A 22605-nucleotide genomic window follows, 5' to 3' on the forward strand; every position below is an offset into this window, starting at 1 on the left:
TTGAAGAATTCCAGGTGCACTCGAGCCAAGAAACCTCCGGCTTGTCGCCTCTCCGCGCTTCCAGCTCTGCTCATGACGCAGCTAGAGGTGCTGATGGCTTCGGTGCATCTCTGCAGGGTCTCCTCCAATTTATCTTTCGCCTTCCTGAGCTAGAGGTGGGTTGAGAAAGGAGACAGCTTCAGGACAAGAAGGTTCTAGTTGAACCCTTGGGCAGAAGGAATCGGCTGTCTTGGGTTTTTTAATCACCGCAGGCTGGCTTCGCCAGTCCGACGGAGATCCCCCTCCCCCAGGAAGCAGGACAGGGCTAGGAGAGGGTGTCATGACAGTTTTCCCCCAGAACACAGAATATCCCCGTGTCCAGCAGGACTGGGATTCAGCAACTGGGCAGCCAAAGGCAGAGTCAGACCCTTTTAGCCTTCTCCTGAACCTGCGGGGAAAAGCCCGTGGTCGCAACCACGTGTATTTAAAACACTCTGAACGCTTTTTTTGAGGTGGGAACCAGTGCTTCTGCTCTTGGCTTTGCTACACCTGTTGCGTGGACCAAGTGGATGCTGGGGCTCTGCTCTGCCTGTTTGTGTTATGGCCCCAGGTCTCTACACCTGTGAAGAATGTGTTAACACAGAGTGGGGGTCACTCCCACCCCACAGCAGAGATGGGAAACACCAGCAAGCTTTTTTTTTTGGGAGGGGGGGGGAGTGGGGAGGGTCTAAGCACTCAGGCCAGCTCTGGGTGACACGTTGTGTTTTAATACGTCATAATATGTGATATCCTACCCCTCTCCTTACCTCATGCTACTTACCAGTTCCACAGCCTTCCCTGAGGACAGAGAAACCTGGGGGAGGATGAAGAGGGGTTGGGGGAAAGGAAACTTTCACCAGCTGCAGCCCTGGGATGGGCAGCAGCTTCAGCTGGAGATTCCCCTCCCCACCTAATTCCAGCTGGGGCGCGGTGAGGAGGCAGAGGGGGTGCACCCTCTCCAGGTGAATCTAGTTGCACCAACCGACCCACTGCAGATATTCCTCCTCCTCCTCCTCTGTCAGGCTGCTCTTCCCAGAGCAGCTGCTGGGAGGCGACACGGAGAACAGCATTCACCCCAAGAAAGAGTCTCCATCCCCAGATGTTCTTCTGTCCTATTAGTTCCTTCCGCACTTTTCTTCCCTCTACCAGCATTCCCATTCAAACACGCCGAACGTCCAGCAACAGCTCCCAAACCAAAGGAGCCGGGACCGAAAGCCAGAGCTGGCCTGAGAGCCTCCAGGGGGCCCCCACGCAGCCCCTGGCGCCCTGCGGCTCAGGGCTTCCCTTTTCCAAGAGAACCGTCCCAGCCGTTGCCCACGCATCAGTGCTGGGATGAGCTGTCCAGGGTCCCGTGCTGAGCGGCGCTGCCGGCTCTCCGCCGCCGAGCAGAGCTGTCCGGCGCCGGGTGCTGACAGCACCGCAGCTCCGCAGGCTCACCAGTTCCGCGGGACCGTATTTCAGCCACGGGCCGGGCGGAACCAAAGTGCCGGCGGCTCACTAGTTCCGGGGGACTGTATTTTGGTCATGGGCCTTGGGAGGAACCAAAGTTCCGGCGGCTCGCCAGTTCCGGGGGAGCGTATTTTGGCCATAACCCGCGGGAGGAACCGAAGTTTCAGCCCTTCACCAGCTCCGGGGGACCTGATTTTGGCAGCGGGGTGGGGGGGGGGGGGGTGGGGGGGGAACCAAATTTCTGCCAGTTCACTAGTTCCAGGGGCCGTGTTTTGCCCAGGGGGAACCAAAGTTCGGCGGCTCACTAGTTCCGGGGAGCGTATTTTGTCCGTGCCCTGCGGCGGTGAGGCGCTGCCCCGCCTGGGGCTGCCCCCGGGGCGCTCTGGCTGGCCGCACGGGAGCCTCGGGCCCTGCCCGCGCCCTGCCCCCGTCCCCAAGGAGAGAAACACGCTTAGGAGAGCCGCCACGCTCTGCTTGCTGTCACTGCCTCCTGCCTTAGCACCGCCCGGCTCCCGGCCCTGCGGCTGCCGCCTCCGTGGTGGCTGCTCCATGGCGACTGCTGGGCCGTGCCCGCAGCTGCCATACCCAGGCCCAGGCAGGGGCCGGCTGCAGTAGAGGGAGCAGCCGGTTGGCAGGGCTACAGCACCAGCAACTGCAGGTGCTTGGCTGCGAGAGAGCGGCTTGGGCTGCCTCCTCAGTGCTGCAGCCCTGGCATACAGCCCTTTGGCTTTGCCCAAGACCTGTAAGAAAGGTGCAGGGTCAGGGGGGAGATAAAGCTGGATTGTTTGGGTAGAGCGAGTGGGCTCCGAGTTGGTTCTGTGCTGCCTGGGCTAGCCTCCAGAACATCAGGAGTCAAAAGAATAAACATAAAAAGGCTGCAAAGCAAGGCTGCAGCTAGAAGCAAAGGTTTTCCTTCAAACCCTAGGGCACAAGGGCTCATTTTAGCTCCAGGAAGTGGTTCAAAACATTCTCCCGGCTTCTAACAATGAAGCAATATAGAAAGTCCTTCAGCCTGGGCCAGAATCTGTTCCCCTGAAAGCCTTCACGTCTCACAGAACCTGCAAGTGAACTGCTGTCATGCGTATCTACAAGTCCATGTAACATAAGGTGTGTTTCAGGGGTGCAGCTGTTGCCTCTTTTGGCACAGCACAGAGCTGGCCATGGGTCTGGGGAGGGCAGGGGAAAAAAAAACCCAGAAGAAACTTCAGAAGGTTTTATTTGAGGGCACTGTTAGTGCACAGAGAAAAGCACTACAAGTGAGTGTACACTCACAGAAGCATCTACTTTCTGGGAATCATTGAAGGCAATCTTTATGCAATGGGGGTGAACTTTCATCACTTCATGGTACTAGTTGATTTTACTTCTCTCTTTACACATTTCAGTCAAAGCCACTGCCCTAAGCACAGATACTCTCTTCCCTTCAGAATGCATTGCTAGCAAGGGAAGGTAATGCTCATCTTAGCTTCCATTTGCTTCCCTGCATGCTTTACACACACCAGCATTTGTGAACTGCTGCTAAGTTGTCCATCAAGACAGTCATGAAGTAGTGGGCTATTTGAGCATAGGGGCTTCTGCCTTCCTCAGACCCTCTGCTGCACAGGCTACTCAGAGGATATGAGATACAAGCCTTCCTTCATCCAGGGCATAATGCAAATGTGGGAGGGTAAAAGAAAGCAGAGGTTTCTCTCTGAGCCTGACCTGGCCCTAGGTTACAGGAGGTGACAAGGTCTTCAGTCAGCGGGAAGTAAAGACGCCATGGAACCCATAAGGCATCTGCACTGGGATTTCTGCTCGCCCCAATTCTCTGAAGGTCTCTGCATCCAGGACCAGCAGGAAAGCACTTTGGTTCTGCAGGATGAAAAGAAAGGCAGGCTGAATGCCCATGCTGAGCTTCATTCCACTGTCCAAACCACTACATCTGTCACAACACAAAGGAGCCTGTTGTGGTTCAGACACAGAGATACACACACAGGGGAGAATCACAAGACTTGTGGGTCAGGATAAGGACAGATTACTGCGACAGCAAAGGAAGGGGGAAAGAAACCCATCAGCAATACTTATACAAGAATATACAGAGCAGGTGATACAGGGTGCAATTTGCTCACTACCTCAGAGCCCAGTGCCCAGCCCAGAGCAGAGATCCCTCTTCCTCAGGCCCCAGCCACTCCCCTTTATATATCAAGCATGACATCATCTGATAGGGAATATACCAGCTTCTTAGGAAAGTTAACTCTATCCCATCTGAAAACCAGGACAACCCCAAACATACAACCTCTGTTTAGTCATACAGACTAAACCTGTAAGGCAGCTGGTCGGGAGTGCTGATAGTGACAGGTGACATTCCAAGGGACACAAGTTTGCCTGGCTGTGCCTGGCAGTTGCAGAGGCACATGCCTGGGGAACATGGCACTAGAACTACCTGCCAGAAAGCCTCAAATTCAGTTTTGTGGTTTAGAAAATATACCTAATACTATGGGTCTGACAAACTAGTAAACTGTTACCTCAGCGGGGGAGACCACAGCAGACAAGATAACTCCACTGTCTTCTGCTGTGGCATTAGGCACTGGCACAAACACGGGTTCTGATGGGTAGGATCCATCCTCCTGCCAAATCTAGCAAGCACAGTGACATATGGATGTGTTAGATTTCATTAATACTTGTCTACTGCAGTTAGCAGAGTTGCAAGGTGGAGTGCTCCCCACAAAGATACCCAGGCATATTCTATGCTCCAAGAAACCTACAGTTGGACCTTTTAATTAATTCTTTCATTCCAATAGTACTATGATACCACTGTTGTGACAGCATGGCCATTGTGCCAGACATCATGCAAACAGGGAATGAAAAGGGTTCCTTTTACTCCGTAGCTTGTGCTGGCACAGGAATAAGCCACAAGCTCAGACAACTCCACTTTTCCTGGCCGGTACAGTCACCTTCCCATCATCCTAGTGCAGACCATGTTGTGCCCAGGCACTGTGGAGAGAGGGGTGCCATGCCAGCAGAGGAGATCCATCTCCATCATCACCTGAGGGCTTGGCTGTTGCTCCTACTGCAGGCAGGGCCATAGCACCCCAAAGCTGTGCTGAAAGAGGGTGCCAGTCTTCCTGCTAAATCAGTATCTGGAGCAGAACAATTAAAATGGGCATCTCTTGCCAAGCCTCTCTAGCCTCCAGAAAAGTTTCTAATAAGCATTTAATACTTTGGAGATCATTCTTTTCTACTTTAGGGAGACACAGGAGAAATTAGCTTGTGTTTGCAGATGGAAACATCTTAAGACTTGTTTCTTGCCTGAGTCATAAATACTTTGGCAGTTTATCTCCAGCTGCCTATGCTGCTTACATATCTTCTGTGTGCCTGGTAAGAGATTACTCTTCTTTGCCCAGGAAGACACATGCATGCTGTACCCAACCCTTTCTGTTTCATTCTCTATAATGGGAACCTGGAGTGACAGCCTGTCCTGTTTGGTAAACATGCCACATTCATACGATGCTGGGCGAGGGGTGAATTTTGGAATTTCATTCTAGACCCATTTGAAAGATCCCTAAAGGGTGCCCAGTAAATGACATATCTTCAAGGCCAGTTCAGTAGAATAACTCCCACTGCTGACAAAAGATCATCTCCCTTCACCTCACCTTGAAATTCTTGGTCTCCACATCAACCTTGATCAAGGAATCTCCAACTAAATGCCGAAAACCACATCCATAGAAGTAGCGATACTTCCTACCGTTGTAGCCAGAGTAGTTGATCTGGGGGAACTCCAAGCCCCCAACCTTTTCAAAACCCTCAGGGTAGAGGTTTTCATGTGTGCACCAGACCTAGAAGAAGTATGCCAGGAATATCAGTTTAGCTTTGACTGGGCAGAAGACCTGACTGGTCACACCAACCCACTGCACAGTCACGGAGAAATGTTTAAAGACGAGCCTGACATTGCACTGACTCATCATCTAATGTGAAAAACAGGACCAAGTCCATGTGTTCATGTGCTGCCAGCTCAGAGAATCTCAGATCCAGCACTCAGCAGTGTGACGTCCAAAGTACACAGACAGGTAACTCCATTTCCAGTGGACAAAACATGTTCCATGCCACACAAAGCGATTCTCCGGCGCTGTTCAGAGCTGGAAGCACAGAGTGTTCTGTACCCAGCTGAAAGCCTGGAGGATTTTGTCAATGAAGAAGTTGAAGTTTGGCCAATTATCATAAAGGCTCCTAATCCATTTGGGCATTTTTGATAAGTCATAATCTATCTTTTCATTCTCATTTATAAAGCAACGTGGTAATCTTTGTACTAACATGCTAAGTGCCATCTTAGTAATGAGCAAACCTCGCTTGTTTGCTTGGTGGACAAGTTCTGGGAAGATAACAACACGGGGTGATGACTGCTGCAGACAATCTCCCCACAGCCATGTAGTTATGTAGATCTTTAACACATACCTTGCCATCTGCCTCTTTCACAGCCCTTGCCAATGAATAAGAGAGAGGATTCAGATTCTTCCCCACAGGTGTGTCTGAACTCACGTTCAGTGGGAGAACGAAGCGGCGAGGGAAAGCTCGGGATATGGAGTCATAAACCTGTTAGAGACAGAAAGTCATGGTGGTAGAGGAGAGCAGCATTTTGGGGAACAATTCAGAAACTTTAGACATCCTTTTCACTCCTGAAATCATCTTTCTGTTATGTATTTCACCAAGCTCTGGTAACACCTCTGCTTGTTCCAGCACTTTACAGTAGGAAACAAAAATACACCCAATTAAATAGGCCATCATCGCATTCATAATAATTAATGCTGACTTGGTTATGCAGATCACTCAGTTATCCTCCAAACACATCATTAGGACATATGCCACACTATATTCACTTAGAACAGACTTAACATGATCCTTTATACAGCCTGTGCACACTTACTGTGTGACTTGGGCCCTTCTTGCACAACCCAGATCACAAGGGATTACGGATAATGGGAACTCTGTAGCACTGAGCAAGCAGAGGCAACACCCCTGCTGGAAACCTACCCTCTAGAGTCCTATTGGTGTAAGTGGTGGTCCTGTTTTGGAAGCCTGGGGCTGGCCAAAGCACTGAGGAACTGCCACATTACTTTAAACACCATGAACTGTGCATGGAAGACCTTTCTAGTTATAAAACCCACATGCAGTTACAAAGCTTAAGAACTGCTTGACTGTAGACTGAGAACTTTGTGGGGTGGCAGGATGATGCAGACACTGACCACACTGCTTGCTGTTAATCTTCCAGCATACATGTGAAATTAATAGAAGGAGGGGCTTGTCCAGAGGATGACTGGGAATACCTGACTACATCCTCTACACCAGGCTCTGGAGGCGCCTCCCTCTTCCCTATGATAAGGTGAGCAGAAGGTGACTGCTGTTCAATGCCTGAAGTTATCCTGAACAATTATCCTCCTCTCTTCTCAGGTACACATGGACTCCATGCTTGGAAAGTCCAGTGTAGTGAGGGGTTTACTTGGGGAGCAATGTTGAGAGGAAGCTGGCAGCCCCCAGCATGGGTGACACTCAGCAGGTCGCGAGAGCGCAGTAATTCCACCATTGCCGCTAAAGCTCTGTTCAAGCCAACTTTCAACTCCATAATACTTCCAAATATTAAGCCTCCTAAATAAAATAGATGTCAGGGACACTGTTTTGGGGTATTTCAGCTACTTCAATCTGTAACTCCCCTGTTCAGTGTGAAACTTCACTTTAATCAGGTGTTAATCTGGAAACCCTACGTTTAACTGAGTGGATGAGGTGCTCTGCCAGAGACAAAACATGGTTTAGTCAGCAGGCAAAACCACTGAGCATGATTCAGGGAAAAGAGACAAATCATGCCCAGGCATGCCTTAATCTTCACCTAAATTTAAGATTGTCTTCTGAAATGACTTGCACCCGTGTGTGAGTACAGTGTCACGGCCACACTACTCATCAGCTAAAGAACGTGGGTGTTGGAAACACATGTAACGTTGACACATAAAGACCCCTTCAGACAGATCAAATTATAGCTCTTGGTGCTCAGAGAAGACAAAAACATAAGCTAAAACAAGTTTGCAACGGAAACTGTCCTGTTAATACTATGCTGTGTGTGATTTAACATTCACCACATCTTTGCAAATAAAAACCAACAAAGGGAAGCAGAACAAAATGACCCTTCAGGGACACAGCTAGGTGCTTCTCAGATGAGAACTGACTTGCTTCTAGACAGCTCAGAACACAGAGGAAGTTCAGACCTGTCTGAACATGTAGAAATGCCTGCCCTTCACCCACAACACAGTGGGTTTCCAATAAGCCCATCTGTAATACAAGAAACTGAAAGCACCCCCCACTTTTCCAGTGTATAACTTATGCAAAATAAAGCCTCTTACATGGCTTTAAAGGGTGCTTTTGATAGAGTTGGATAAAGTAGGGGGTTTATGAGTACATGCTATTAGGAGGTGAAAATTAGCAACAGTGCAGGGGTTTCTGTAATGTTTGGGTTTCTGTGATTTACATAATAAAGGCTAGTTTTCTGCCTTTAAACAGCAGGTTTTTTGGTTTGGGTTTTTTTAATTTTGCCCTTTAAAAGAAATGTAAAACCACATTTTGCATACTTTCTTGGGGGAAAAGAATCACTTCACAGGGATATGGAAAATTAGTACCGTTAAAAATAAGATTTTAAAACAAAAGTACACTCTGTCAGGTTGATGGAAATCTGTCATGCACCATTTTTAAAGGTTTCAAGGAGACATTCCACAGAGATTATCTGCTAAGAGATTTAAAAGGAAATAAAAATACCAACATACCAATAGATCATCATTTTAGTTTTTCAATATAGCCCTGGTTCCTTTCCCCAGTTCACATCCTCCACTGCGTAGCTCCCCATAGTTCTCTCCTTTCTACTAACCTGAGCCTTGCTTCAGAAAAGTAAGTCAAGATCACCAGATCCTGTGCAACCCAAATGCAGAGCTCTTACCTGATCTAGCCCTTCCCCACTCCTCCGTAGGTTCTGAAGTTTGTAAGTAGCCAGAGTTGTCCCATCATCCTGGCAGCACAGATCAAGGACCACACAGCCACGATCTTCAAAGGCATTGATTTGATGGAAAGTAGCAAAGGGCTTACTGTACCACTGCCCTGGCAGCACCTACAGGAATGAGAAGAGAGACTAAACCTCCTTTCAAAGATCCTAGCCGCAACTCAAAAGGTTTTCTCTTCTCTCCCCCATTTCTTTCCCCACTCATTCTTTGGTATTTGTTTTGTGCCCTTGTGTTATTATAGAATGGGTGCTTTAAGTCAGTAATTAGGCAAAAACAAGTGAATAAAAGGCTAGCTGTAAAGCAGCCCAGGATAGGCCCCTTGCTGTCATGATTCCATCCCTGTAGCATCATTCCCAGTCTAGGATAAACTTTCTTACACTCTGCAATACTTGGGAACTGCATTTCAGTCCCTATGCTGCAGTCTCAGGAACCAAAACTGCTCATTTCTGCCCATTCTTTTAGGGCTGGCAAAGAAATTTATCAGTGAAGAAGAAAATGCATGAAGTAACCCCATTTCTAATAAACCTAGACTTGTGTTTATAAAGCATATATTGCTGTGACTTATGGATTGAGTCACACAGCTATCTGTGGCTGTTACCCAGCACTCTCCTCTTGGGTCCTAAATTTTCAGCCACAGCTATAGAGCTGCTGGAAAGGTCAAAGATCCACCTACTTCCCCAGTGCGTTTATTCACGACATGGAAGCAAGTATTGTACTGAGGCTCCCAGGTTATCCCTTCAAAAATGGCTTTCCCACGGAGTTTCGAAGTGATAATCTGCAACAGATTCAGCTTGATGGGTTGCTCAATGAAAATGATGTAGTTTTCACTCATCCCTGAGAAGAAAAGCAAGGGGATACCACCTCAGTATTAGGCAAATGTGATAAAGAGAGTCTTGAGGGCAGGGAGCAGCCCTTTCTGCCTCACAGTACGTTAAATACACAGAATTTGAGAGAGAATTCTTACCAAAGCTGTGATAGTAGGAGGGTTTCAGCTTATGCATCGGAGCAATGGAGCACAGCACTTTCGCTCCCTCCAACGTGTCACTGCAGTTTGACTTCTGTGGAGGAACCTGGATGATGTTGTACCTCGACCCTGGAAAGGCAAAGTGTGTTCAGCATCACTGAGATCTGAGACCACCCAGATTCATGAAACCTTGATCAGGTGCTGTTCCTTTCTGTCTCCCTGGAACACTAGGAACCACAGTTATAACTAAACTGAGCAGAAAACAAACAGTCATTTTATTGACTTGAGAACTAATAGAGGATTAGCAAAAAAACCCAGCTAGAAAGGAAGTAGAAGGATCTTCTCAGTGTGGTAGAGTGCCATCTAATTTTACTGTTTGCTGTGCATTCCTTATGCTAACTTGGAGTATCCTATAACAACAGGATCAGAAAGAAAGCCAATGTTCATAGCCAGTGCATCAAAGGAAATGAAAACGTTGAGCCCTGGTGATGACTGACACTTATTTAATAAATCTGAACACATGTGCAGGAAAGAATGGCACATTTGAATAAGAATCTATAGTTTGGTCTCTGCAGCTGAAAACAGCATGTGCTGCCCAGCTAGATATTGCTAAAGGCAAAAGGAAATGAAAACAGCAAGAATGAAAAATGATCAAAACAGGGCAACTGTTCAGTGAACTGGAACCAACCTCAGGTATCACAGTAAAAGGCAGTGGCTGTTTTCTCAGGCCTCAAGCTCCTGAAAAAGGCAGTTTTCATGTAACTAATGTAAAAGCTAGCTCTGAGCACCCATGTAAATCCCAACTTTCACTTATAGTTTTAGGAAGAAAAGGTTATCCCAGAAAATTCAGCTTTTTCTGTAAGATAGTCAGGTCACTGTAATAAATTCACCTTCTCCCCTGTATAAATTCTTCTGATCCTTATCAAAAGCCATTATTGTAAGTGAAAACCTGTGACTGTCAGAATTCTTCAGTGCTGGATGGGACTTTAAAAATCATTTTGACACAAAGAGAAATAGCAATTTCAGGGTTTCTTTAGACACTGAAGTTTCTTCAATAACTGCTCACTGAAGTGGAAGCAAGAAGCAGCTTGCCCACAAGCCAGGCATGTTTCTTACCATGTTTCCCATAGGAATTGCCCATGTTGTATGTTGTTCCATCAGACTCATAATGAGGATGAGCAGTGGCCCCATTCACTGCAACGATTTTGCTCCAGTCTATCTGCAAATGACAAAGATTTCCAGTCAGTAGAGAAGTTTCCTGTTGCTCTGTAACAAGCCACAGTCTTTCTAGAAAAAGTTGGAGCAAGATCACCCCATGCACTGAAACATTAAGCCATGAAAGATATGCTTCTTCTCCAAAAGTTTTTAAAAAAACCTTTCAAGTTTCCAACCTGTGGCCCTTTTCAAGGCCCTAGTAGAAAAGAGTACAACACTACCAGAAGTTTAGAAAACTATGTCCTTTTAAGGACATCTCAAATTGGAGCCTTTAAATGTGAAATCATCCTTTCCATTTCTTCACCTAGCCAGAAAATACCAGTCTGCATCTAAAAAGCAGCTTAAGGGATTCATTTTTTTAATGTGAAGGTAGTTCAGCAGAGCTGAACATTCAAACTGAAAATACCCATGAGTTTTTTCATCATTGCATTATGGATTACAAAACAGGTGAAAGAGCAAATTGTCAAACTCTCCATTTCAAAATGCAAGTAGCATGCTACATTTCATAAACAGAGCTTCTCTGTGACTTACAACTGGTTGTGTAGGGGGAGGGAGGGACTCCTGGAATGCCTCCCTCAAGATCTGAGGGTGTGCTGAGCCTGGTATTTTGGGGTATTAAGTATTCCACAGTAACATACAGGCAGGGTAGCTAATACTGATTTAGGAATGGCAGAATTCTCCCTCAGCCCTTCTTCACAGATGTCCAGCCCAGCAAATACTTGAATCCCCTCTCAGGATGCAGGCAGATGGACATAGAGCTCAAGCTGCCATTTTACAAGTCATGCTTCACCTCGGCTACAGCCACACTCCTGTGATACGATGCCCAGAACACAGGGGAAGACTTGTACTTCAGCTTTTTCTTTGTTTGCTAGCATGGAAGGGAATAAAGTGGACACTGCACTCTGACTCGACTTGACATTGACTTCACCCCCCCATCTGCAACTGAGGTTTTAGTCAAGACTTTAAAGGGACAGTTTGGGAGTGTTTAAAGCTGAGGGTGTAAGAAGGAGATAAAGGGAACAGATAGGAAGAATGAAGAGGCAAAACAAGAATACAGATCTGAGATCAGTGATGTTAACTTCTTCCTGTGTGCACTTTTACTCCTCATACACTAGTAGGTACAGACAAGTCCAGGCAAGTAGCAAGTGCACTGGAAGAATGCCAGCTGTACCCAAACCGAAAGGAGTGTCTCTGTCTCTCTCCTTGCTTGCTACAGTGGGCTGTGGCTGCATCTTCACTCTTGAGAGACGCCTTATCACTGAGGAGATTTTTCAGAGTCTCAAGTGGACCATGAAGACACACTTATGGCTGTGGCTGAGAGCTGCACTTACCATTTCTTCCCGACTGGGTTTCCCCCTGCAGCTCATAGAGACAGCAAGGAGTGCTTCTCCTGTACCATAAGGTAAATCCCTTATCCCACCTGCTCACACCTTTTCCTTTGCTTCAAGCGTTTCTGGGTCCACTTTGTACATGAAGATGTTCTCATTGCTGACATAATAGTCTCCTTGGTACACAACGTAGTTCACACTGGCATTGTCACTTGGTTCTGAAATGACATCCCAGAGCTCTGTGTAAGCTCACATCACATTGTAGCAAGCTAGACATGTTTACACAAATAAACCCATTTGCGATGACATTAATCCCTCTGCAATTGCTTAGAAGTATCTCACTAATCTACAAAGGCACTGAGGAAACTGTCTGCACAGGTGAGTTCAGGATAAAAGGACAAGGACTGGCTCTTGGGGGAATCACCGCAGTGAAGCCAAGATTATCTGCATACTTTCGTATGCCCTTTCTTCCTGACCTTTTATTTCTTCATATCCTTTCCTCCCTAGACAAAGTCCTCTCCTCTGCAGTGATATGAAGAATTTGATTTACAGCACTGGAAAGGAGAGGCAAGACTTGAAGCTACAACTTGGGCTGAGAGGAGTGCAGGGATGCCATTTGTGTGACAGGGCTCAGACAGGAAATGCTGCTTCTTCCCTGTTCTCTTCCTCTTTAAAACGGAGTCAGGGACACACACTTTGAGAGCTACACACGCACAGCAGCCAGAGCTGTTCTTGCTACTACTATGGGAGCTGAAACTCACTAGCCAGGTGGCTGAGAAGAGCTGAGGAAAAAGCAACTCCCCCAGCTGAACACTGCAGGTAGCGAACATGCAACCTGAAGTTGGTAAGGAAAAGCCTGGAGGACAGGCCTTCTTGTAGTGAGGAATAGGCTACATGTGTGTAAGGAGCCAAAGAGGCAAGGGTATGCAGGAACAACCTGCTGCAGTTTGGAAATGAACACGGGGGATGTCATTTTTTTGAGAGAGCTGGGGGGAGTAGGTAATGAGGGAGTTCAACGACTGAAGGTATGAGCACCTTTGAAGAGAACAGATGACATGGCAGGACGGGACCCATCTCTTTGGGGAAGGTAAGCTGAAGATGGTCACATACATGAGCAACAAGTTGCAAACTTCAGGTCTGTTTTGGTGTTAGTGGAAAGTACTCTGCTTGCATTTAAGCCTATTTCTTCACTGAGAGACACAGAATCCTACAGGCTGTGGTACTTCCATTCCTGTGCAATGCCACCTCTCACCCTACTCATATCATCTCCTGCAGCTTAGTACAGGAAGGGAAGGATTAGCCCACTTACTCTACAAGCTTAGAAAGACAAGGTGTTTTAAGGGCAGAGCTGTGTCTCAGGTGGAACAGCAGATTGTAATGCTCATTATCAGGACTGCGCAGGGTGTTCTTTGAGGAAAGATTTCTGTTGGAAACTTGCAAAACCCTCTGGAATCAAGTGAGCTGAGGTGGTACTAAAACACTAAATTGTGCCTCCTCCCACCCATGTCTGCCACCAACTTGCATTTTTGTGGCTGCTGTTGTTCCAAGAAAAACAACACCCCAGAACAGGCCTACCAGACTCGCTCCAAACCAAACCACAAGTTCCCCAAGAACAATCTCACAACATTTCTTATTTCTTAGAAATCCTCTTACGTGGCATCTCGAAGCGTGACATGAAGCGCCCAAAGACACTCTTGCACGGGTCTGGCATTGCCAGCGTCCCAAACTCGGAGACCACGATGCGGTTGTGCTGGCTGTTGGTCAGGTAGGAACTGCTCTGCAGAAACCTGCTCCGGTAGGTCACTGTGCCATTCTGCAACTGGAACTGATGCAACAGGGCCATGCCATCAAACCAGTGGTTAAATCTTCAAGAGATCAATAAGAGAACAAGAGTTGGGCACTATATTACTTTTGAAAGTAGACCTCAGGGACTTCTGCTCTGTATCAGCTTTTGTGGGAAATAATCCATACTGTAAGCCAGTTGCTCTGCAAACTCTGGTTGGGTTTGTCAGTTAGCTAGAACTGCAGGTTCCAAGCCAAAGGCATTGTTGTATTCTTCAAATATTTTAATACATTGTTCTGAAAATTAGGTGGATTTGCTTCTAAAGCAACTCACACAATTCAGTCCAATAAACTTTAGAAATCCTGCCCCAGATTTCAGAGTGCTCACGGGATGGACTTTTGTTAATGACAAAGGACTAGGAGTGTGGATGTTTTAATCCCCAGCTCTGTTCCCGCATTATATCATTCGGAGTAGGTCACAGCCTCTCTGACTCAGCTGCTCCAACCTTAATAAGTTAACCGTGCTCCTATTTTCAGAGACCCCACTGGGAATATCCAGATGAGGGAACAATTGTTCTGAAAAGAACAATAAAAGAAAACACTTGTTTATTTATCTTCCTTAAAAAGAAATTATAAGGTGCTCCAAACGGCGGAGAGACATCTGGGAAGGTCCCATTTAGGTTCAGGCAGGGCTCAGGCCAGAATCATTTCACTAACCCACCAAACTTGGACTTACTTCTCCTCCCCAAACTCAAACTTTCCAGGACCGTTCCTCAGAAGATTGCCATTAATCCATTTGGGAATATGTCCTTTGATTTTAGCTGGGATGGGCTCAGGGGTCTCCTCTACTGTCCGCACTAAGGGCGAGATGCATTGCAAACCCTTGGGGCTCCGGAAGGTGATTTGCTCTTCTGATGGGCTGGGCAGGGCATTCTTTAAACCTGCAAAGAAATGAGTGAGAACAAAAAGCAGGTAACTAAGATTTTCACTTAAATAAACAGACAATTGCTAGAGCTTGAGTTTGGATGTTTAGGAGAATAACATTCCACGAGCAGCCAAGCTGTGGTGAATATTCAAACTAAATCTGTGTTCCCATAATACCCCACACATCCAGAGGGAGCAGAAAATCCAGTTAATCCATTAGAGACAACTGTGCTGCAGTCCAAAGGAGGTGGTAAAATACATGTGATATGCAAGAACTTTCCTTTTAATTAAAGAAGCTAACAGTTGGAATTTATTTCAGAAAGAAGCTAAGAGCAAGTAAGATAGGGGTATAAGAACCTATGAGGCTGCAAAAAGAAATGTCTTCCAAGCTGGGATGATACACAGCGTAATGTTGAGAGGGAGCCCTAAAAAGAACTTTGTAAATTCCTTAACTGGAAAGCTTATGCAGAAAAGCATACACAGGAAAGAAAAATCAATAGGGCAAGCCAAACACAGGGGACAGAGACAAGTGTTGTACCTTGCTTTGGGGTTGGGAGCTTTGCAATTAAAGTTATGGTTCATTTCAACTACATGCTATCAGATTGGATGCAGGGATCACCATGTATGGCCTCTACCCTGTGCTCTGCCATTACAACTGTGGCTTATGGTCACCACAGTTTATGGATGAAGTCACAAATGCAATATACAGCAATATACAGAGCTATGAGAAGTGGTATCCAAGTGAATAGTCAGTGCTGCCTCAGACACTGCTGGCTAGGACTTAATCAGAGCTGGATTTAACCAAGGGTTTCTGAAATAGTATTGAAAATCTGTGCTGTAAGGTTGCTCACAGTGAGCAGCAGCAATCACTGGCTTTTTCTCTTGCACAAAAAAAAGCCCCAAAACCAAAACCTGGACCCCAAAATAATCAAACCATCAAAAAAAAAAGTTATTCAGGAAGAACACAACTGAAACGAAGATGAAATACATTTCTAGGACAGGACAAAACAGATTAACCAGACTTAACTGGTAAGTAAACAAGAAATAGTAGAAAGGGATCATTTCTGACAGAGCCTCTTGTTTGAATGCAATACCGCCCTTATTAGGCACAGTTACAGGACAAAAGCACCAAGGAAGCGTGAACTGATGGGAATACTGTGTGCACACAGTTCATTATTGGCTCCAGTAGCCTGGCTTGCAAAGCCTCATCAACACAAGGATTGGTTTAGAAATCCATTTAGCTGCAGAGGTGGATTTACCTAACACACAGGCTGTTGCCTTCCCCCCCGATGCTATCACCTCCTCATCCATCCCAGGCTTCATGTCCACAGGTCAGTGGGGTTGCTTTGCTTTTACACTGCTCCATCCTGACTGTCAGACCATTGAGCCCAGAACTAAACTAGATGTGATGAAGATGTAGGTGTGAGTGAAGCACTGATAAAAAAACACAAGTCTGTTACTGAACAAGGCCACACACTAAACAGGTCCAGACTAATACTGAACTTCATTCTGTTTTTCTGTTGTACCACTTGGTTCTGGTCACACTAGACATTTTCACTATTGCTTCTTCCAGCCTACATTCTCTAGGCCAGATAATTAAGTGAAGCTGCTGCCCAGTTGACATGTGAACACCTACAGAGGAAATGTGCTATTTCAAATAGGAGATCATCTGCCAAAGAACTGGGTTGGCAGACAGCATTTTTCTAAGCTTGCTTCTTTAGAACAGCCACAGACAGAGTGGGTGTTAGGCACGCAGGAAGGTAAACTGCAAGATCCCTTCAATGTAGTTCTCTGGCTTGCCAATCCTCAAATCCTTCTTTAGATCTCTAATATGGTAAGTCAGCTAGATAAAGAATTCAGACTGCAGGGCTAAAGCAATTAACCTCAAACCACCAACATCCTCTCCCTCTTAAAATTCAATTAAGTTCTGATTAAATCCTATATGAAGCACTCAATCTGATCCCAACACTACTGCTTCAGAGTATTTCCTCTGACATAAGGAAGCAGAGGCTTTTCATTTCAACCAGCACCTGGCAGGTCTAGAGACTGCCATCAGTATTTGCAGAAATGCAACTATAGGTCAAGCTAGAGTTTGTAAAGATGTAAAAACATGCAGAAAAAATGAAAGCAATGTGTCTCTAAGACATGTTTGCAAGCAAGCAGAAACAAAGATGGCACCATAGAGAAACATCCTGGAGAGCAGCATATGGGAATTTACTAAAATAAACTTCAGGAAAGAGCCCGAGAAGGACTGGAAAGACCTGCCAGGTCATCTCCTCCCAACTGCTGTCCCTGAAAGTGGAATATATGAACTCTATCTTAAAAGTTACTATGTTTCCCTCTCCTTGGAAGCCTGGCCATAGCCCTGATAATTAGAGAATCTACAGGTCTTTATTCATAGGACAGTTGGTCCCTGTTGTTGTATCAGGACTGTTACGTGGCTTTGGTAGTTCTCCCTCTCTCATGCTCGCCACTTTGTATTTAGAGCAACCAGTCATACCCCTTCCTAAAATAAGGAAGCCAAGTTCTTTTTGTTTTCCTTCTCCTGTGATAACCTTGCCATTTACATGATCTTCTTAGTAATGGTTCCTGAAATCTGAGCTAGTTAGAATTCACCTACTTTGATTTCATTTCAAGACATAGTCCAGAAAGTGTCTGAGAACAGGCTATATACAACAATAATGTGTAAGTTAATACCCTGTCCTTTCAGAGCAGAGAACCACACAGGCACAGCAGGGTAACGTATAAGCTTTCCTTCTGGGAACCACTGAACTGAGCTGAAGATCCTGACTATAATGCTTGCAAAATGTAATGAACTCACGATACCTGGATGAATCAAAGAGAAGTTTTCAGGAACATGACAGGTCATTGTAGGACAATTTTGAAAATCTAGGAGGGACAGGTGCAGGAACCCCCCAAACCCACACCAAACCCCCAAAACCCAAGGGAAAAAACAACCAAAGAAACCCAAACCCAAACAACAGAAACCCTCTCCACAACCAAAAGGAGGTTTGCTCTGGTCAGTTTGTTCTTCTGAAGATTCAGGACAAAAACTAGAGGGCACAAATAAGCAATGACCTCCTCTCAACTTGGCACAACACGACGTGGCTTTTACTCGCATTATGTAATCTGCCATGTATTGCAGACCACTGGCCTGATCTCAAAACAAGATATTCCCAGGGTGTTCTTTAGAGACTGTTCTTTACAAAGCAACACAGCACCTAACAACACAAGGATGGCTGAGTGGGTATGGTCAGACAGGTTCTTCATGACAGGACTTCATGAAACCTGCCCCTTTGTTTAGCTTTAAGGAATCATATGTACTGTACTGAGATTTGATTAGTAGCAGCTGTAGAAAACAACACAGGGTAATTAACACACAGAGCTAAGCCCTGAAGGGCCTAGTGCAACCCATTCCTCCCCTGTCAGCACAGGGAAGGCTTGCATTCACTCAACAAAGCAATATCGAGCTGCTGCAATACATATGCAGAACAATATCATACAGAATGAACACATCAAAGGAAATCGTTTTGTTGCTGTTCTGTGTTCGATCCAGAAACAGTGGAACCAAGGACAGTGAAGAGAGGAGAAGGGAAGGAGAGGAACATGGGAAGGAGAGGAGCTACCTCCCTCTACTTCGGATAGGGTAGCAATGAATCAGACTTGAAGTTGTATTTCAACAGCAGTGAGGGGGAAAGGAAATCCTAGCAGTGGGTGAAGGAAACAAGGAAGCCATTTGCTGGCTATGAAATTTAAATCACATCAGACACAGCAAACCCACTTTGATTTTAACCCACTTAATCAAGCACAAGGTACAGAGAGCACCACCACTTGTCTCTGCATGCAACTGCACAATTGCTTGACTCAGAAGAACATCCAGGACCAACCTGAGGGCAGCCTTTAGTAAGCAGAACACTGCCAGTTGGCATAGCTCAAGCAGGGAGAGCGAAGCATGAACTCCATTTTCCCTGAGGATTCATGCAAATTCAGAAATACCACAGAGCTGATGTGGAAATCTGCTGGCAAAAGATGCAGGCCACTTATGGTCCCTGCAGATCACAGACTGGAATGAGGCAGCAAGCAGGCCAGCTGCCCCCAGCCCCCCACCCAGAACTGGAGTTGCTGCAGCTACTGGTTTCTGCCATCCAGACTCCAGCTTTCACCAGGGCTGAACCCCTCAGCTCACCTGAGTGCCCCACACTAATTTCTGAAGCGGTCGCACTTGCCTTGTGATGGCTGGGAAGTCCCCATACTTGGCTCCTTATGCCCTCTGACTTGTTGATTTCCCATTGTCAGGGGCTCAGCCACCCACTTCCTTGCTAACAGGTAAAGAAACAAAAAGAGTATCAAGGACATGACAGAGGGAAAAGACATGGAGAAAAGGAGGGGAGAAAAGCTTGTCCAAAGGAGAGAAGGAAGAAAAGCAACTGTGAACTGTGCATACTCTTGCATATGAAATACCTGTTGGTTTCCCAAAGACACCTGTAGATACAGATTATACACTTCAGGGGTGTCTGTTTGCTGACATGAAGGAAGTGTCATTTCTTTGTTAAATACTCATGTATACAATCAAGTCCTTGGAAGATTTATCCTAGAGAGGTGCTATCAAGCACAGGTGAGAGAAGTTTCCTGCGAAACTGGCAAAGTTTTTCCATTTATCAGGTGGAATACATTTTATTCATACATTTTCCTTTAATTACCACTGTTTCACTCAAATGCTAATAATAGAGGGGTTTCTTTTTCATGATTCGATATTCTCACCTTTGAGCTAAATTCAGACAATTCTCTATCAGAAAGCTTTTTCAAGAAGAGCTTAGTAATAGTCAGTGGAAAAGTCCATAATTTTCAAAAAGATACAGAAAATGAGGCAAGGAAATTTGGAGGCCTTTCATAATCAAGACAAGAAGCACAGCTTATAAAGTTCAGTTTCAAAGTATAATGAAAGAGGTAAACTGCAAGAGATTTTAAATTTAGTTTAAACAAGACTATGCAGTTGTTTCACTCTGCTAGCAGATCAAAATAACATAACAAATGTATGTATATAGGCTTTTTTTTTTTGCCAATAGGAAAGGACTTTATTGTGCCCTGAAATGCTAACAACATAGGCTGTTTTAGATAACATTCCCAATGCCAGATTTCATATTTGGTCATCTAGTTTGCAATAATTGCTCTGCCTCTGAATTTTCTGCCTTCCAGCTCAACAAGGTCGTTGCTCACACAGCAACTTACACAAACTTAGTAACGTGCAGTGAAAAAGAAACCACCTGGACTGCTGCTGTATCCATAGATGTGTTCTGGTGGCATAAGAAGTCAGTTTTGAGAACCTCTCACATCTTTGGATATCCCAGAAGCAATCCTTTGATCCTAAGAGGGAGGAAAACACCACCACCACTCAAAAGCAGATTCTGAAGCTGTAATTTTTACTGGATTCTATTTTGTGATAATAGATCTCACTCTTAGATATGCAAGAAAAAAACAACAACCCCCAAGAAACCCTCCACCAAACCAAAATCCAACCCAGCTCCAGCGGTGCAGCGATGGCACAAGCTGCACAGTGCAGCGGTGACAGAAAATCCCTTGGGGCTGTTCCCCACCTGTAAACTCAGATCAAAGCTTCAGTCACATCACTGCTCTAAACAACCTTCTCCGTTCCACAGCCATCTCACACACATTTTACAGCAAGCTCCCTTGCAGAGAGAAGCTGCTGCCTACTGGTTTCCCAGCTCTAAACCATTAGCATCTGCTAGTAATCCGAGGGAATCTGTGCAACGTACTTCTCTCTCTCCTGGTCATCTTTTCAATAAATAACAGAGAATTTCTGGCTTCTAACACTTCCAATAGCTTAGTTGCTAACTTCTTATCCATAGAAATTAAATAGCTCTACCGACCTGTGCGAGCAGCAGCACTTAACAGCAGCAGAACCCCCTTTCCAAGGGGATGGAATGTTTGTTTATGCGTTTTACCTGGAAGGAATGGCATCAAAGAGCAGAGGAAATGCCGCAAATTAGCAAGCAGGAGGCTGATGGCAGACAAAAGGATTTTGGAAAACATATTCGGCTCGGAAGAAGGATCGGAGGTGGGCAGGCAAAGGCAGCGGTGCCAGGATGAGAGCGTGCAGCCAGCACCGATGGACCGGCTGGAGAGAGCTGCCCGACATCACCACTTCAGAATAAGAGCCGGGCACGCCTGCCCGGGCCGGGCCGGGTGAGGCAGCCCGCCCGTGCTGCGCTGCTGCAGCTCAGCAGCCCCCAGACCCTCTCGGCAGCTGGGCCAAGGGAGTTGAGCTACTGGCGTACTGAGCCAGTGAAAACAGCAGTTACCACTGGTGGATAAAACGCTTCATGATTGTTTGCCAGCTGCACCTGGGGGAATCAGAGGGAAGGGGGGGCTGCAGCCAGGTGCTGCGGCAGCCAGGCTTCTAGGTGATTCTTCTAAGAATTCTTGTTGTGTTGTCTTTTTCACATGTCAAAAACACCGTGTATTGTTTCCAAATCTGAGTAACCATTTTGTACTTCAAAGCATCTCAAGAATTTAGGAATATTGGTTGCCACACCAGCTTAGACCATCAAATTGGGGAAGGAGCAGTGAATGGCCACGCCCTGCTGCTTCAAATGAAGATGGACCTTTGATGGACCCTTTCAATCAGGATACTGAGAGGAAGCTGCTACCCCTTTGCAGATGCACTGTGACAGCTGTGATTGCTTCATCTTATTAAACAGCCCCTAAAAGCTGCCCTACCCCTTGAGAGAGAGCAAGGCAGCACACACAGTACTCTGGGCCTTAAAGTGGGACAGGTTTTTACTCATCCTAATTTTTCCACTGCAAATTAAGCTGATTTCCTCTTGTCCTTTCTACAAGACACAGTGAACACCTGACTACTGTCTTTCTAAAACATAACTGGTATCATCATGCCTTCCCTTAATTTGTGCTTTTCCTAAATTAAACTCAACTGCTTCAACCTTCCCTCACAGATCGTGTTTGCTTTGCCCTTTATTGTTCCTGTGTCCCATTAGGACCACTTGCTTTGTCACAGGCTGACCAATCTTCCAACGAAGATCAAAACAGACAGAGTAAAGGAGAACAACTATGTTTCCATGTCTCATCTGCTATCCTACAGATAACACATCTCAGCTCTGGGTTTTTTCCCCCCTACAGTAACTTCATGCCAACTCTAGCTGTTCTTCTGGTTTGTAAATACCATCTATGATTCTTCTTGCTAAGCATAATGTCATTTTTGAATTTTATCTTGATTTCAGAACAGCCCTTCACCTTATTGAGATTACAGTCAATTTCCAACATATGTCATCATTTGCATTTGGGACCCCTCGAAGATTGCTGCCATTTGAAAATCAAACTGTATTCTCTAATGTGGTCCTCTTCCTAAATCATTCAGGATGATACTGAGTAAGTGAGGCTTGAAGCAGATCCCTATAGAATGCCACCTAGGCTGACCTTCCAAAAGGAACGAGTATTCTTTTTATTGAATTTTTAACCCACTCATGTAGCCCCCACTTCCTGATTGCTCGTTTTTATCATATGGGATGGTGTCAATTATATCAAGTTATACCCCATCTATCATTTTTCCATAATGAATCAGCTACTCTAATAAAGGAATTTATTTTTTAAGTTTATTGTTCCCCAAGTGCTTTTAAAGTCATGGTTAAGAAATTTACTTCAGGCTCTCTGCAGAATGGGTAATAGGCTGATTGATTCTTTGCCTTCCTTTTTCCTGGCTAATCACCCTAACAGTGTAAAACACCCAGTGCTTTTCCAGTGCTGCCTTCAGCATCAGGTTTACAAAGATAAGTCAAAGACAAAACAACAATTCTACAGTTAGAAAAACTGAATTCTGATGAGCTCCAGCCAGACTGCCACGAGCCTTAAACACATCCATTACCTGCTTGATTTGGTCTTT

The 22605-nt window shown here is 45.7% G+C and overlaps 1 protein-coding gene across 1 annotated transcript; it reads right to left on the minus strand.

The window, feature by feature from the left end:
* Nucleotides 1–3182: 3182 nt before the first annotated feature.
* Nucleotides 3183–21496, minus strand: BCO2 (beta-carotene oxygenase 2; the record flags this gene model as incomplete). The annotated part of the gene is made up of 14 exons (XM_084274908.1): nt 3183–3315; nt 3969–4079; nt 5097–5279; nt 5896–6033; nt 8417–8584; nt 9151–9311; nt 9442–9570; nt 10558–10660; nt 12087–12202; nt 13638–13849; nt 14503–14707; nt 18917–19009; nt 20654–20836; nt 21463–21496. 14 exons carry the CDS (start codon nt 21494–21496, stop codon nt 3202–3204), a joined length of 1950 nt encoding a protein of 649 aa, XP_084131034.1. The 3' UTR covers nt 3183–3201.
* Between the last annotated feature and the right edge of the window lie 1109 nt (nt 21497–22605).

This window comes from Gallinula chloropus (assembly GCF_964237585.1).
Source record: "Gallinula chloropus genome assembly, chromosome: 24".
Taxonomy (NCBI): Eukaryota; Metazoa; Chordata; class Aves; order Gruiformes; family Rallidae; genus Gallinula; species Gallinula chloropus.